The following is an 18,699-nucleotide window of genomic DNA, read 5'->3' as shown; positions in this document are numbered from 1 at the left end:
AAACGCATGTGTGTGCTCCTACGTGTTATATAACGACAGGTGTTTGTATACAACAGGTGTGTGTGTGAAATAATACAAATGTTCATACTATGGAGAAGGTTGAAGTTTACATGCTATTGTAGACGAAAGGAAATACACTGGAAGATATTCCTGACCTTCAGCGTTTGGCATAGTACCCATAGAATTAGGGTATCACTCTCTCTGCCTCTCTCTCTTTTAGTAAAGATGGTGTTGCAAGATATTTCAGTTGTTATCTACAATAAAGTCGTTAATTTAGGCCTTAGTTTCTTGGAATTCAGGAAACTTCTGATATCTAAGAACAAGGCAAGAAGAGCATAGAGCAAAGTACCATTTATACATTTAATGCATTGTTGATGCCTCTTAATTTTCTTTTGTAATTACATTAAATTGTTATTTTCCTTTTTTTTTTTTTTTTTACTAAATGGTGAGTCAATAATGTATCTTGGGCAATGTACGTAGAAAAAAAAACAAGACACCTCTTGTCACCCCCAGTGCCGTCAGTGCACCTCACGCGTTGCGCTGTAGGCATTACTTAAGGTTCTTGCAGCGTCCTTTCGACCCCTAGATGCAAGCCCTTTCATTTCTTTTACTGTACCTTAGTTCATATTCTCTTTCATCTTACTGTCTACCCTCTTTTAACAATAATGTCATAGTTCAGCTGAGAGGCTTTCCTCCTGTTACACCTTTAAAACCCTTCTAGTTCCAATTTCCGTTTCAGCGCTGAATGGCCTCATAGGTCTGAGCGCCTGGCCTTTGGTCGAAATTCTAAACTATTCTTTTCTACCACTGTCACATTCATTGTGTACAATAAACTTCCAGAGCTCCAGCCGCTCCATTCAGCTTTCAGGAAGATGGTTCAGCAATAGATTAAACAGTCTTGCGTGTTTAATCTACAGTAGATATCAAGAACTAATAATACTTACGTTCTATCAACTGTTCATTCTCTGTCCAGGTTACTTTTTTTTGTACTTTTTGTCTTTTTCCTACCCTGTAGTTCCAGACCAGATGAGGTACCCTCTTTTTTATTTATTGGTTTTTGTGTTATAAATCAAGCTCACTTTCTTTACCATAGACTTCAAATTCATATATATATATATATATATATATATATATATTATATAATATATATATATATATATATATATATGTGTGTGTGTGTGTGTGTGTGTGTGTGAGAAGAGAGGAGAGAGAGAGAGAGACGAGACGAGAGAGAGAGAGAGAGAGAGAGAGAGAAACCTGTACCAGTTGTTGGGTCACATTATGATATTCCTCTCGTGTACGGGTTATATCCAGGTCAACATTTTCATTAAATTTGTATTGAATATAAAGGCATAATAGGTTTTCCCCTTATAAGGGACATCACCCTTTGCTCTAATATTTGTGTTCTTTTAACTTTAGAGAGAATTCCTGTTCATTTCTTAAAATAATTCAGTATTTTTTCATATATTCATATTTCACACTGTTGTTAATTTACATAGGTCTTCAATTTGCTTCTAGTTTTATTTTTTAATTTTTATTAATTATTTGCTTTTTATGCATTTGTTTATTTTGCTTTCATGCGTCTTTCTCTTTTCGTTTGTAACTTTGCTTCTTTATTATTTACAAATTATTTTGTTTCATTCTCATTCTTTTGTGCAACATTCTCCTTTTTTCACTTTGGGTGAGAAACCCCATGAACATTCTATTTTTCTAATGCTTGTAAGTACTTTCAGAGCATTTTACCTCATTCCACAAGAATATCGACTCATTAAGAACAAGGAGTGTTATGTCTATTAAGAAAGGTGTTCTCATCTTGCTGTTGAAATGAAATTCAGTGTTACAGCAATATAGATATATGTATATATATATATATATATATATATATATATATATATATATATATATATATATATATATATATATTTAATAACCTCATTATTATTCATTATTAGTGAACTCCGTTTCACTTTGGCATCTTTTTACAGAGATGCCAAAAAAAAAAAAACTTATCACATCATCAAGGGGGAAAGAAAACAAATAAGATTTGTCAAACAATTTTTTTTCGTTCATTGTTTAACGTGACAATATTCAACGTGATCGACTTTGACTAGACAATTATTAATTTAATCAGTATTTTTCTAAAACGTCCTGACACTCTCCAGTCATCTTAAGGAAGAACAAAATGTAAATGAAAAAAAAATTATACATATATATAGATGGGAAATTTGGTACAAATTGGTAATGCTATTGTTTTCTCATTAGGTTGACACCCATGTAAATGATTTCTGCTTTGCTAGTATGACTAGAAAATAAACAATTAAAATGATTAATAAAAAAAAAGACAATAACGAGCATGGCAGGTCGATGAAATATCTATGGCACACTTCTAAAGATACAAGTTTATGATCGTCAGTTTCCAAGAATGGAAACAATGACAGATCCTTGATAATTGTTCATCTAATTCCTAACTCCATATAAAAAATGAATTCAGGTTGACTAAAAAAAATAATAATAAATACAGAGGTTAAAAAAGAAGAGAGTATCCAGAACCCGAGTTAGTATTAAAAAATAATTGTAATATACATAACAAAATTTGTAAACAATTGTTTCAACCTGAGGACGTAACCTCGACAGGATTCGAATTTTTCATTCACAAAATAAGTTTCTCTTCGAGGGCGACTGGGCCAATGGGGCGGCCCGTCCCCCACTTGTTAATTCTGACCAATCACCGTCGTCGGGACGTAACTCAGGTTGGAACGGACCTATCAACACAAATCTTACATATTCACTGACCTTGGAAACAGCCTACTGAGGATACTAACAATTTTGACTTGGAATGACCAGAATATATTAGTTGCATTTCATATAATCCACTCACAGATTTGAGCAAAAAAGAAAAAATAATCACATTGACTGTACAAAGCGCCATTGCATTTACACTGCAGGAGGAAAACTAACATTGTTCGGTTGGACAATAAAGCATCTCTCATATTCATCATGACGGATCGCTGCTCTATGGACCGCAGTAGCTAGAGGAAAAATCGAACCGAAGGACATTGCTCTGGAGTCAGAAAAAAAGAAGCAACTTCAGAAGAGTTTCAGCAGAGCCTGTCGATATACACAGCATAGGTAACAGTATGGTATACAGTAACACCGTATATACACAGAGATTGGGTACTTCTGGATTCACCCATGAATTGGTATACTGACCATCATGGCCTCGTTGGTATCTCCTTTCACGCAGACAGTTGACATGGATTAACACAGATTTTTCTTCGAGGGGAAAAAGGGCATCGCGGTACGACATACATTCCAGAATATCTGGAACTAGAACTAGCCATTTATGTCTTTTTTTATGTCTTTTTTTTCATTGCTTATGAACGGCGTTGTGTTGCGAGCGAGTACCATTGGACATTCGTATTATTTGACGAAACTAATTTATTGTTAAATTGAGCCAGCCAAGTGCTGGCACGGGCTCTTGCCCGTATAAAAAATCGAGTGGAGATGATGTACTTACAAGGCTGCTAAAAGAAGTAAACAAGCAAGTAAATAGAAAAAATAAAAACCGTGCAAATATGTTAGCTATTTAATTAAATGAATGAAATAATAAACAATTTTATATGATATTGCTGAAACTATATTTTCTGTTCTTATGAGGGACAGCAAGGGTGTGCACCACTCGATATAAGCATATAGCACTGTTCAAAGTCTTTTTAACGTTAGTCACTCAGAATAACAAATTGAATAGATGAAGGTTTTTATCATAACTGAAAACATTTTGCCAGAGATCTGTGATGTTGGAAAATCTCACTTCTTGTTAAGTCACTCATCTCCTGAAAAGTCCAGAAAATTGTAGTGAGTTAGCTGGATGTTCTCCACAATCACAATGGCACTCGTTCACTGACAATGAATCAACTTTGCGCGCCTTTTCCTCCCCCCCGTACACAAAATCAACTTTGCGCGCCTTTTTCTCCCCCCGTACACAATACTGCACATCCACATTGGCCTCTGGAATGAACGCAAACTGTCAGAGAGGCGTCAGCAGCAGCAGCCTCGCCAGAATCAACACAGTTTGAAACAACGAGGACCTTTATCTATGCTACTAAAGGCTACGAGCTACACTACACTGTACAATACACGTTTCTGGTTGTCTCTGCGAAGTCGGTGTCTACGCCAGGTGGACAGTACACTCACAATTCACAAACCTTTAAAAACCACACAAATGGAGTCCTCTTAACTAAGTATCAGCAAAGCCACCTTGCGAACGGTCAGACTTGCAAAGACAACCATCACCACCATCATCATGATCATCATCATTAGCATTATCAGCATCAATCATCATCGTCATCATCTAGACTCAAATAAGTACTCCATAAATAAGAACGTCCATCCTATATTTGTTATATAATTAAACTAATATTAACACACATCCAAATGACCTGTATACAATACTAAACCTTAGTTGAAGATATACATATAGATAATAATAATAGTTATAATAATTGTAATAATAATATGAAAGAAGAGTTATCGTTTATCCCTGACGGTCGGGCACAGGGCAGGGTAGGGGAAGGCCCCTTCAGCTGGCTGGACACCCACATATTCCGTTGGCATGCTTTATTAATTGTTTAAAAATATCAGCTGATATATAAGTGACTGATCTATCTTGTTAATAAGGAAGGGTGTGCTTGTAGCTTGAGGGGAAGAAGCCCCTGATTTTGTTTGATAAAACTTTGGCCTCAGACCTTTCTTTACCATAGCTACTCTTCGGCAGTAAGTGCAAATGGTACAGAACCATATTTAATCTGAAACACACCCTCTGTTCTCTGCACAATTCATTTTCAAGGGCAGAAAAAAATTAGATGAATACTTGCATTTGATAGATTGCAAAGGATACAAAGGAAGCTGAAGTTATCATGTGTGTTTTTGTGGAAAAAAAATATTGGGGAGATATACAATGGAAAATACACATTTGTGAATGCATTCAGATCTTTTATCATTTATTTACAAAACCAGTGGGGTCCACCTGATATAGCAAAGTGTTGGACGCAACCAACGCCCCCACCCATCCTGTGCCCTCACAACCCAGGCCACCCACCATCAGAATCAAGATACTACTCTTGAAATAGGTAATGGGAAGTTTCCCGGTTTTGATTGGTACTGAGGTACAGTGATATAGAGGAAATTACGGGGTGAACAGCAGGCCACGCTGGACAGTAACCACTTCATATCATCTCATCCGTACTGCAGAAGGAATAGCTTCTCCTACAGATGCGAACGTGTAGCACCTGTATGGTGTGTTAGTCAGCGAGGCACTGCAGTCCACAGGGCAGCACCTCAAGCTGTGTAGAACTCAAGCTGAGCCCAGCCCGTGATTGTACTTTGTAGAAGAGCAAGACCCTGAGTTATGGTGCGCCAGTAGACGCAAAGCTCACGCTGGAGTGAGGCTAAAGGAGACAGTTAGAGGATGCTGAACACGGCGTGCTACAGGAAGATATACCAGTGATGGTACAAACTGACATTCAGAAAGAGTATGCTTTTCATTTCTTCCTTCTTCACCATCACCATCTTCACCACTTTCATTATTTAACAAAAAAGGTTGCATTACAAACCGTCCAGCAGTTTTTGGCTTAGTTGGAGTAGCATGACTAGTTGGAACACTAGGTCCTGTGCGATGTTGCTCTCTTATATGCTGCCTAAGTGCGGTGAGCCGTCTCGCAACCGCACCACATTTTCTGCATTTATATAGCCTGCGTTGAACAGCTGGTCGACCTAACCATGTTCCTCGTGCCCTTGGGTTGTGAGTGGCATGCACATGGGTTAGGCACAATACTCTTGACTTGAATTTTCTTCCACACTGTGAGCAACGCCACCTCTTTTTATGTCTTCTTGGTTTGGTCTGCACTTCTACAAACTCACCCTTGTTCATTGAAGGTTCATATGGTCCCTGTGTGTTTGACTCTGATGATAATGTTTCTTTTTCAAACAGAGGCTTTAAAAGACCTTGAAGTTGATGCTGTAATAAATGGTGCTGATAAGCTTCAAAGTTTGGTAATACTTGAGAGCATAATGGACATGGGATGGTCTGTCCTAATACTCCGGGAAGGGATGGCATACCTTGAGCATGTGTATGTGCATGAGCAACCAAAAGTGCTGGTGTAGAAGTTGTGAATGGACATAACGAGCACTGTAAAGGATGTGCTTTAGCCTCCTCTGATGCTGCTGCTGTGCGTTGCGCAGATTCCATAATACTTTCATGTGTGCCATGGCTCTTTATAACATGAAGTTGGAGAGAAACTAAATCAGGCAAACACTGGCCACAAATACTGCAGGATGGACCACGTTTTTGGATAGGCTCTCGAGGTACCATAGTGGCTTCTATTTCGCGCCATTTTTCCTTTCCTATATCATCATGATCGCTAGTTAAATGAGTCTTTAGCCATTTTCGATTCTTAAATAAACGAGGACAAAGAGGACATGATTCTATCTCTGACCTGTCAATTCCCTCTCCTTCTTCTCTACCTTCTTCTACTAAGCCATGAGTGTTTTGCTTATGAACTCGCAAGAAATATTTGCTGCAAAGCTCTTTGTTGCATAGATCACATGTTACCCCACCAGATACTCCATTTTCTAAGTTGATTCCGTGCATTTTTAACATGTGCGTTTTCATAAAGTACTTATTGCAGAGTTCCTTATTACATATTTCACAATATGAGCGTGAAGTAGATTGGGGTTTTCTGTCTTCTCGACTTTCTACTTCTGCTCGTATTCTTTCCATGAAGGATGCAGGAGGAGCAGGAGGTGTAAACACTCCATGAGTACTTAGCATGTGTTGTTGTAGAATATAACGAGAGAAGAAATCCTTCTTACAGAGATTACAAAAGGCCTGGTTTTCCCCAGAAGGTGTAGTAGGGGAAGATGATTTGGGATTAGGTTCACATGGGGTTTTGGGAGTTTGCGCTCCTTCACTTGCTGGAGTAGATACAGAAACATCTTCATTCCCAAGAATGCCATGTTCTGTCATCATGTGAGCTCTCAAAAAGTATTTATTTCCAACATCTTTGTTACAAAGTCTACACCTCAGGCTCATCTCTCCTTGACGATTTAGTTGAAGTATCATGGACTGTAACTTCCTTAAGTCTTCACTAGCATCAGATTCACCAGATCCTGCTGATTCAATAACAGATGGACGAGGTAATTCTTCTGGTCTTTCTATCTCTCCTTCTTCTGAGGTACTTTCACTCATTCTTTTCTCATGGTCAAACTGCAATTGGTCTTTATCTTCTTCTCTCTGATACTGAAATTTATCATGATGTTCTTGTAAACGTCTTTGGTGCTCTTGTACTTTAGCTTTATGCTGTTGTTGTTGATGATGTTGCTGTCTTGCTTGTTGTTGGGCGTGTAATGCTAACTGGCGGAGTTGTTCATGTGGAGATGGTTGTGGATGAAGAGCAAGTTGCTCATGCTGTACTGCTTCTTGTCCAGGACCATGGAAATAGTACTTGTGCATCTGTAAAAGATATGGGCTAGGGAAAGGTCTACGACAAAGTTCACACTCAAGATCACCTTCAATATCTGGGAGGGCAGGGCGTAAATCAAAAGCTTGACGTTCTAGTAGACGAGCTAAATTAAGATGAGAATTATCTTTATGTTGAGCCTTGGACCTGTCTGAAAATTCTGGTGTGTATATACCATGTTTTTTAATACGATGAGTGCGAAGAAAATACTTGTTGCAAAACTCTTTGCAGCAAAGTTCACAGAAGGCATCAGGGTTTATAACGCCTAACTGTCTAAGCTGCTCAGGAGTAAATTTAGTACCAGGTGGGGCTTGAACCATTGCTGGCTGCCCTACTCTTGCAATAATTCCTGTATCTCTAGAGTTATCATCAGCACTACTACTTCCAGGAGTTCTGTGTCCTTCCCTACTAGGATCCCTGTTTATTTCACGACCATCCATTGGTTCTTCACGGCTTTCATAGCTACTTCCTTCTTGCCCTACAGATCTAACATCACAGCCTTCATTTCTGCTATCTTTGTGCCTACTACCTTCTCCTTCAGTACTTCTTTCATCTCGCTCCAGAAACTTATCCTGATCTTCAACTGGTCCTCTATTTTCTGGTGATTTCTCAAGATTAGTAGTTTCTTTGTTAGTTGTAGTTACTTGTCCTTCTTCTAAGGAGTTTTGTTCTGTGGAAATTCTATCAGTTTCAAAATTATTTTTTTCATGAGTTACCTTTTCTTCATTCTGTTTGTCACTGTTATGTTGCACACTATCAACCTCTTGATTCTCCTGCTTAATTTCTATTTGGTGCAAGTGTTTGATATCTGACTGATTTTCACGTTCTCTCTCATGCCTTCCCATTTCTAATTGCTGTTCTCTCAACATCATTAACTCCCTTTCTCTTTCTCTTTCCCATTGCAAATGTGCTTGTTCCCTTTGTTGGTCTTCTCTTTGCTGCTGTTCTCGTTCTCGTTCTCGTTCTCGAGCTTGCAATTCACGATCTTGTTCAAGTCTGATAAATTGACGTTCCCTTTCTCTTTGATGTTCCAAAGCTTTCTGTCGCATTTCCCAGTCCCGATGATGTTGTTCTCTTATTGCCTGAATGTCGTTTTTATCTAGTGGAAATTCATTTGTATCTGAAACATTGCCAATTGAAGGTAATCTACCTCTGCCACTGTGCTTATCATGATGGTCACCTCTATGATTATCTTCATTATTCCATGGCTCATTCCTATGGAAGTCCTGGTTATTCACTAGATCTGAAGAGTTTTCCTTTGCTGACTCCCTGTGGGGATCATTTCTTGGTATTTCTCGAACCCCATCCCAAGGTGAGCCCAAAGGCCTATCCCAGGGACTTCGAACAGGACCATCTTTTGATTCTCTGATGTCTCTTGGAACTTCACCATCCCAGGATTCTCTGCTTACTTCACGAGGGTCTTTGATTGCATCCCAAGGGCTGAAATAGTCTCGTAATTCCCTGTGATCTGGAAAGTCTTTGCGTGACTCTTTTGGTGTTGGAGTCCTTGGGTTCCTTGGTGTTTGAGGAGATGTATTGTGAGGCGAAGGCAGGGGCGCAACAATATGAGGGCCATGTGCTTGTAGTTTATGGGCATTGAGAGCGACACGACCACCAATGTCTCTGCGGCAAGCATCACACCACCCTTCTGGACGATCTGGAGCTACTCTGGGAGGAATCTGACCATGATTTTTTGGCTTAATAACTACATCAATGCTAATACCATGGATCTTTGCCTTGTGACGTTTCAGGAAGTATTTATTACAGAATTCTTTTTGACACAATTCACAGTATGCTTCCAAGTTAATAACACCCCCTGTTTTGTTACTAGCACTAGAATCTTTGTTTGCTGACATCATTTTGTTAGCACTATGTTGTGTTGGCAATAAAGGACGAAGTGGGAGGGTGTTCATATTAGCTGTTATGAAAGCACCAGCATATGGTGACCCAGGTATACTTCCTGCACTAATGCTTGGACCTAGTGGTGAAGTTAAGGGAACTGTAGGACCAAGAGGAGTAGAATGCCCAGAGGGAATGCCTGTAGGAGAGCTGCTAACTTCAGGGGAGTATATTCCATGTTTATTTGCTTTATGAGTTTTCAGGAAATATTTGTTACAGAATTCTTTATGGCACAATTCACAGTATGCTTCTTGGTTAAATATTCGATTTTGTTGGCCACTAGAAGAAGAGGGAGAGGAAGTCTGCTGTGAATGGGGAATACCATGATACCGCTCATGTTCTGGGTGTATAAAAGGTAATAAAAATGGAGGGGGTCCTAATGGTAGAAGATTAGGCAAACTGAGCTTTACATCATTAAATGAAGGGGGCATGGGTACACTAGTAGGTGGACTAAATCCTCCATGATGCCTAGAAGATGGGCGATCATCCCACTTAGGACTAGAAAGATTTAGAGGAGTGCCCTCACTCTCTCGAATTCTTTGTTCACCTGGCTCCAATTCATGCTTCACGTGCTGTTGGTGACGCTGTTGTTGATGTTGACGAGTCACGTCATCACTCAATAATTGCCCAATGTGCTCTTCTATGATGTGACGCCTGAGACTGTCTTCAGTAGGGACCTCTAAGTTGCAGTGTTGGCAAGTAATATTGTCATCACCTTCTGCCGATGGATTTGACATTTCAGAGTCAAACTGTGCTTCCTCTTGTTTACTAGCAGCAGTTTCCTGTGTGACACCTGGTTCTCCTTGGGGTGTAGGAAGGCGAACAGGTTTACTCTGCTTGCGCCTCTTCTTAGCTGACGCCAAAAGCTGCTGTTCCTCTCCTAATGATCTGTAGTAGTTGGATATTGGATCGTTAAGACTTCCCTCGTCGTCTTCTGTTGTGACGTCTCCTCCTGAGGTGGAGACGTCGTGCGCATCAACTTCGCTGCTGAAATGAGAAGTCACGCCCTGGAAGTGGGCGTGAAGGTAGGAGTGATGGTTTGGAGTAGGTTCTTCACCTGTGCTGTTGGGAGATCCTGGGTGATTGGTAGAATCCCCAGAGTTCTGAGACGTAGCACCACGAGACACCACTAAAGCCTCCAGCAGCCCTGCATTCAGTGCTGCTGATGCCATTTTACCGCCACCACCTGCAACAGAAAGAGCAAAACATTACACTACTTTCTCATTATGACTGACAGTTTCTTATAACTGATTTCTGTCTCGTGTGAAATATACATATCGTGTGGGTAAACTTTAAAAGATGCCCAATTATTTGAGGTAATGAATATAAAATGTTTCGTGTTAGTTGTTTCTGCTTTGTGGGTAAACTTTAAGCCCAACTTTCTAAGTCAAGATAAATAAAATAAACATTAATTTCTAATTTCTTCCAAGGAATTTAAGGTCTTTCTTAACAGTCATACAAAGCAGAATAAAACTCTAACAAGCCTGACCAAAATTGCAAATTTTTTTTATGAATTAGTTGCCTCTGACCATTCAGAAAGATTTGTAGCTAACAATACTCAATTAAAGAGGGATATTCTTGTTTTCCTAAAGAGATCTTCAACGAAATATTTGAGTCATCAAAAGCAAGAAGGGCAACAAGTTTTCTGTCTGTGATTCTTGGCAACATTCGCTCATCAGCTATTGTTCCACAACACCGACAACAGAGGCGAAATGCTGAAAGCTGAAACGCGCCAACAGCTGCAAAATGAGAAGACAAGAGTTCATTCGAATATCCTGTTGAATTTCCATTAATTATTCAAACTGAATTCCTGAACGTGGGGGAACCATCCGCGTGCAGCTGTCAATCACCGGCCAGGGCAAAGTTAGTTTGTTTTCTCGAAACAACTGGTGTGACGAATTACCCTTTCATTACCGTAGCAATAAACAAATGAATAAATATGTATGAGGTACATATCTGTTCCCCTTCTGTTCTAAACACACACACGCTGTTTTTGTTCCTCTGATGTAACTGTAATGTTGCGAGATAAGAAAATGGATGGGAACGGAGTGTGGATTTTTTGCTAATCAGCAGGAAATAAACTTGATTACATTATAGGAAAATAGTTTGAGAAGCCGTTCGATTGGCGTTAGATTCACTTAGTTTAGACGTAGATGAACCATATTTGTTCAGCCACAATGTTTCAGGAGAGCCACGGAATGCGGTAATGGTTAGACTGGGACAGATATTCCCAAACAGAAATCTAAAAGGAATAACAGGTTACGTGAAATCATATATATGTGAACTGGTGTCTCAACGGTAGTGGTCAACGATACCGATGTCAATAAAGCGGAAAGTGTAAGACTTGATGGGCAAAAAAAAAAAAAAAAAAAAAAAAACGCACACACAAACGACAGAAATAAACATTTAATGCACAACTTCCAAAAGATAACGGGCAAACCTGTAAAGGACAGGCAGTAAATCAGGCAAGCCTGAAGCATTAGGAATGAAAGGAACAAAGACATGAAATGTTTGAGGTTATGAATGTATTTCAAAAATAGAATTCAGTTTTATTACATGTAATGCACAAACACTTACACAAATCACAAACACAGCAGAAAACATACTAACCGCAACTGGACGCGTTTATTCACCAAGCATTCACCGAAAATCATATACACATCCTGCAAGCAATAACCACATAAAGAACTACAGTCACATACCCAACGAAAAATCAGACACTAATGCGCATTCAGAATAACAATTCACGAACAAGCATAGTACACTAAGCACGTAGGTACACCCCAACACTCAAAGGTAGTCCCAGGCCAACATCATCATCACACAAGTGCTAAGCACAGAGTTCTCTGCCCTGTAAAATGTGAATCCGAAAGTCAGTGAAAACAGCCAAGAATAAAATGGTGATAAAATGGCTGTCTTTAGTGGTTCAAGCAGTATTAACAAGGCATGAACCACTAGCGATAGCCGAGAATTGTCGCCACTAGAGGAGATAGCAGAATAAAATGGTGACAATTCTCTTGTGCTTCATCCCTTGTTATTACTGCTTCAGTTTTTCATCTTTTTTTCAGTTACAGCGTTTAGTTTTGTTTATCTAAATTAATAATTTGGTCTTGTCTTCGAAACTATATGCAGACGTAAAGTACGCAAGTACTTATTGATTCAAAATTTTAAGTTATTAATTCAAGATTCGAAGTTAACATTGTAAACAGTCGCGTGGTAGAACAAAGATGCCATTTAAACGCCAAAACCGAATCGAAGTCTCTCGTGTGTCTGTCTGTCTGCCTGTCTGTTGTCTCTGTAAAGACCAAGGCACACGCAGCCTGGAATAACGTCAACTGAATTAATAATGGCACTTACGCAACTCAATTTACTTCCGTAATAATGACGCGGTGCTTCTCACTTTCTCACTCATTTAAAATGTTTCTCGTTACTGTAACTCCAAATGGCCCGGAGTTAGTTAGATGTCACGCTAACGCTTCACTGAAGCAGAATGACGCAATTTTTTTTCCTTTGGCGGGGTGGGATTGGACGAGTGGCGATGTTACCACTAACAGTGGGCCTCAACCTGGGGGGCCCACTCCCCTAGGGGGGCGTCAGCAATTTCCAGGGGAGGCGCGAGCCCTATGGAAAAATGTAAAAATTCTCTAATTATATAAATTCGTTATTCTCTTAACAAGGGTGAGGAACTAATATTCAAAAGTTTGCTTTAAAAAATCCGAATATATCGCCTTATAACGTTACTTTCCTAGAGTCTACTACTCTAATTTGACTCGTTGGGCTTACAATGTTTTGTGATTATTTACCTCCCTCGAAACCCCTTCTCTCTCTCTCTCTCTCTCTCTCTCTCTCTCTCTCAGATGCAAAGAGGGGGGGGGGGGGGGAGGGAAGAACCGACTCTTAGAGGGGGCGTGATAATATAAAAGTTGAGAACCACTTCACTCACACCTTTAGCACCTTACTCTTATAGCGTTGTTAACTTACAAACTCATATTTCCATTTTCCTAAAGTGATCTCTGGCGTAAGATTTAAGTCATCTAAAAGAAGAATGGCAAAATATGGAGTTATATACGTTCATAAGATGCCGTCAATTTTCTGTCAGTAACATGTTTGCAAATGCATAACTTTGTAAAGCGTAGTGAAATTTCTCATGGTTCAGTGTAAAAAATTTTTCATTGACCCGCATTCTTAAAAAAATAAATAATATATAATATATATATATATATATATATATATATATATATATATATATATATATTATATATATATATATATATATATAATTATGTATATATATATATATATATATATATATAATATATATATTTATATGTATATATTAGGATTTATCTATAGATATATATATATATATATATATATATATATATATATATTAATACTTAAAGTTAAAATTTAACGTCACAAAAAAAAGGAAATCTTAATTCTTAACTGCGTTTTGTTTGTTTTTTTTTTTAGGGGGGGTTTGAGGGGATTATTAAATTCAGTCGCATAAAAAAAAAGAATTGTTTTTATACATCCGGACAATCTCCCAGCTACAAGAATTAGACATTAAATTCGGAACAGTAACTGGAATATAAGATTTGGGCCAAAGACCAAGCGCTGGGACCTATGAGGTCATTCAGCGCTGAAAGGAAAACCGAGAGTAAAGGAGCTTTTAATGGTGTAACAGGAGGAAAACCTCAAAGCAGTTGCACTATGAAACAATTATTAGAGAGGGTGGAAAGTAAGATGAAAGAAAGAGAATATCAAGGGATGTACAGTAAAAAGAAACGAAAGTAGTTGCAAAGAACCTTTAGTTATGCCTACAGTGCAATAGCTTCCAGAACTTGACCTCCCTCAACATGTTTTGCTGTCATTTCCACATAACACCGTCTGCTGTCATAATGAAAGCTGTATCACGCATCACCTGGTACTGAATTACAGATACACGCATGTGGTTGACAGATGTTGCATCCAATTTAAGCGTTAGTTGTGTCTGTCATAAACACTACCATTTCGTCGATAGTTGCACATTATCTCTTAACACTAATCGCTGTCAATCAACAACACTGATTCATATATATATATATTATATATTATATAATATATATATATATATATATGTGTGTGTGTGTGTGTGTGTGTGTGTGTGTGTATATATATATATAGATATATATATATAATATATATATATATTATATATATATATATATATATAAATATACATACATCATTCGAGCTACAAATGTCCTTTAATATCTAATTCGCTCTACCTCGGAATTGATATATTTTCATATATGTACCGAGGGGGAATTTTTTTAGTTTATAATAATTTCGTACCCCCATGGAATCGAAGCACCGTCCAGTTGGACAGGGAACGAAATCAGGATCGGACAGTGACGCTAGCCGTTTCGGTAGCGTCACTGTCCGATCCTGATTTCGTTCCCTGTCCAACTGGACGGTGGTTCGATTCCATGGGGGTACGAATTATTATCACTAAAAAATTCCCCCTCGGTATATATATGAAAATATATCAATTCCGAGGTAGAGCAAATTAGATATTAAAGGACATTTGTAGCTCGAATGATTTATATGAATCACGGTGATGTGATAAATATTCATATACATACATATATATATATATATATATATATATATATATATATATATATATATATATTATAAGAGCTACAGATGTCCTTGTACGGTTGGAATCGGTATAAACTTATAACCTCACTTGTTAGCCGAATCCATAACGTCAATGACGTCCTGATCTCATCTCTGTCCGCTGGGCGGTGGTTCGCACCCACGAGAGGACGAAATTATTATCAAACTAAAAAATTCCCCTTCGGTTTACATATATAAAAATGTATTAATTCCGAGGTAGAGCGAATTAGATATTAAAGGACATTTGTAGCTCGAATAATTTATATGAATCACGGTGATGTGATAATTATTCATATATATATATATATAATATATATATATATATAATATATATATATATATATATATATATATATAGATATAGATATAGATATATATAGTATTGATATAGATATAGATAGATATAGATATAGATATAGATATAGTTTATAGATATAGATATAGATATAGATATATATATATATATTCTATATATATATATATATATATATATATATATATATATATATATATATATATATATAAAACCCCATTCAGTGGGCTCATCAGCAGTACCTATACTACGTCGCCGCCCTCTACACAAGTCACGTGTCTCAGAGTAAGTATAAGTAGTAGGCAGTTACTTTATTTTGCAGCATGCGATGAATATCATGACACACTGTTTATACTCCTTTTCCTTACTTTTATATTTGCGTAGCTTCCCTAGAAGAGACTTTGATGATTCAAGTTGCGATAAATGTTTTGATATCTGTCCGAGGATATAGAGTTATATCCTTGAATGTACATCGAGGATATAGATTTATGTATTAATGTTTGTTTGTATGTGTGTGTGAGAGAGAGAGAGAGAGAGAGAGAGAGAGAGAGAGAGAGAAAGTTTTATTTTTAACTAAGTGCACATACCTCTCGATGCATTTCGCTAACACCGTTTTGCCGGAGATTTTAACAAACAAGGTTTTCCCAGAGATGTCCACAAATATTATCCCATAGCACATCAATGAAATAACACCGATCTCGACGTTTTTATCTCATTGCACATCATTACCGTAACACCACTTTCAACATTTCAAGACTTCAGATCTGCTCACGTATGTAAAATCATTCCCCGATCATTTCACCACCATCCTATTATATTTCCGGTCGTCCCAATTTCATTCTAAGTCCGTATGACGCAATGTCATCGCAGCTAAGGACAACGAGCAGTGTTGGTGCACCGCGAACAAACCGAGTCTCAAGCGACACTGTGTTTGTTGGTCTCCCACATACAGCAAACGATTGTATACCACAGCAGCAGGCCAAGCAGATGAACTCTACACATGACTGAATCGCTTTTGACACTTGTATCCAACACACACACTTTTTTTTTTTTTCTTTTCTTTTTAATTCGATGACTGAGAAATCTCGCGCGTACCTTCGGCACAGGTGATGTTCTCGCTTCATGATGCATTTTCAATCTTTTTTTTTTTTTTTTTTTACATTTCATGTGAATTATTTTGTTTCATCATTTATTTTTGTGAGTGTTCATTGTCTCTCTCTCTATATTTTTTTCCGGAGTGGTTTCCAATTCGTTGTAATAATTTTTACGATGAGTTTTTCTCTTTTATCGTGATTCTCCTCACAGAAAATCCTAGTTTTACTATAAATGTTCATTGAATTTTCATTCTTGAAGGACTCTTTCATTTTTGGTTAGTTTTATCTCTCTCTCTTCTATATATATATATATATATATATATATATATATATATATATATATATATATATATATATGTGGGTGGGTGTGTATGTATATATATATATATATATATATATATATATAATATGTGTGTATATATATATATATATATATATATATATATATATTATATATATATATTAGTTATTTCCTATTAGTTTTTATCATTTTAATGATGAATTTTTTTATCATGATTCTATAGAGGGAAAACTCTATCTTTATCATAATTAAAAATTAATTGAATTTCCATTTTGTATCGAATTCTTATAGAGCTTCCGATATTGTATACTGCAATTACAGTTCTTTCTTAGATATTCTGTAAAATACCATCCATTACTATAATTATGTCTTCAGGAAAAGTCCAATCTTTATTAGTATATAATTGATAATTGAATTTCCATTTTTCTTAATTTCATAGAGTTTCTGATACTTCATATTATTACTTTTCAATTAATTCCATTTCGGTGTTATAATTATTTCTGTGAAATTTATTATTATTATTATTATTATTATTATTATTCATCTTCAGGGGAAAGCCAATCTTACTGAATTCCCTTTCTTTGTGATATATTTTTTAATATATATTATGATTATTCATCTTCATGGAAAACCCAATCATGAGGTTAATATTTTAGTGCATGACAACTTTTTCCAAAGTAACCAGTTTACCAGTTTTGGATAAGACCTTGAAACGAAATTCCAGTCAAGGGGATATAGAGTATAATCCAACCTTGATTATAGTTGAAAGTACAGTGAGTGTACTGCCCTCTTCTTCCGTTGTAATCTGTCCGTTTAACTTCCGTAATTGCTTCTAATCAAGGTCACTCACGATGATCATTGTTGCTGGGAAGCAAGGTAATGATATCTAAGCGCGCGCGCACACACACACACACACACACACACACGCACGCACGCACATAACTACTCGCGCGCGCATCCATTGTAAGTTTGAAGGGCGATACATATCGGGCCAGGCTTTAACATATTCTCTCTCTCTCTCTCTCTCTCTCTCTCTCTCTCTCTCTCTCTCTCATTTCTTATACCAAATTTTTGCCAGTTACTTCCATATTACTTTTTAACGGTAACTTAAATACTATGGAAATCTGAAGAATATGCATGTGTTAAAGTATTATTATTATTATTATTATTATTATTATTATTATTATCAATTTACTTAACTGAATAAATTGGTAATCGAAATTCTGACTTGAAGAACGAACGGCATTGACGTTTAATAATAAAAATAATAATAATAACATTTTATACATCCAATATAAGTAACCATTTCATTCACAGGTGACCTAGGCAGTAATTAGTAATGAGGATATATAATGATAAATACTAGAATGACTTGACAAAGATAAACGAACAGGTGCAGCAACAGAAGCAGTTATCAGTAGCACAGGTTTATTTAAGAAATAGTTTCTCTGAGTACTGTTAAAAAAAATAAGTAAAATAAAATAAAGCGAAGTTATTTGTTATGCATGAATTCAGTCTATACACGGGTGTATTCCCGGATCTGTTTGTTCACGCCTCTTTATGCTAAGCAGCCAAATGGACGAAAATAGCATAACGGCTGAAAGTAGCCTTAAGGCCAAATTTAATTTGACGGACAAAAGTAGATAGAGGATGCGCAACTACGGTGACGATTATTTCCATATGTAATAACACATATATATCTCAGAGATGTGTGAACATGGTGATAATGAAAAGGAATTTTTATCTTCATGTATATATATCATAACGCTGCCCTATTCTCAGAATGAGAATCTCTCGCTCTTTAGGTGAATTCAAGCGAGAGGGCATTTTGGGGGTAAATTTTCATTTTGATTTAAATGTAGACTTCTTGAGAAAAATGAAAATGTGTCGCCGATCAGGCGAAGTATCGCT

General features: G+C 37.1%; 1 protein-coding gene across 1 annotated transcript in view; it reads right to left on the bottom strand.

Moving 5' to 3' along the window:
- Window positions 1-2,048: 2,048 nt before the first annotated feature.
- LOC135204141 (uncharacterized) overlaps window positions 2,049-18,699 on the bottom strand; it is a 101,839-nt gene continuing 85,188 nt past the window's right edge. Inside the window, exon 2 of the mRNA XM_064234148.1 lies at window positions 2,049-10,602. Within this exon, the coding sequence (XP_064090218.1) occupies window positions 5,432-10,588 (5,157 nt within the window). The 5' untranslated portion in view covers window positions 10,589-10,602 and the 3' untranslated portion in view covers window positions 2,049-5,431. The remainder of the gene's footprint in view (window positions 10,603-18,699) is intronic.

Source organism: Macrobrachium nipponense, chromosome 44 (assembly GCF_015104395.2).
Source record: "Macrobrachium nipponense isolate FS-2020 chromosome 44, ASM1510439v2, whole genome shotgun sequence".
Taxonomy (NCBI): domain Eukaryota; kingdom Metazoa; phylum Arthropoda; class Malacostraca; order Decapoda; family Palaemonidae; genus Macrobrachium; species Macrobrachium nipponense.
This window is presented reverse-complemented; position numbering and strand designations above follow the sequence as displayed.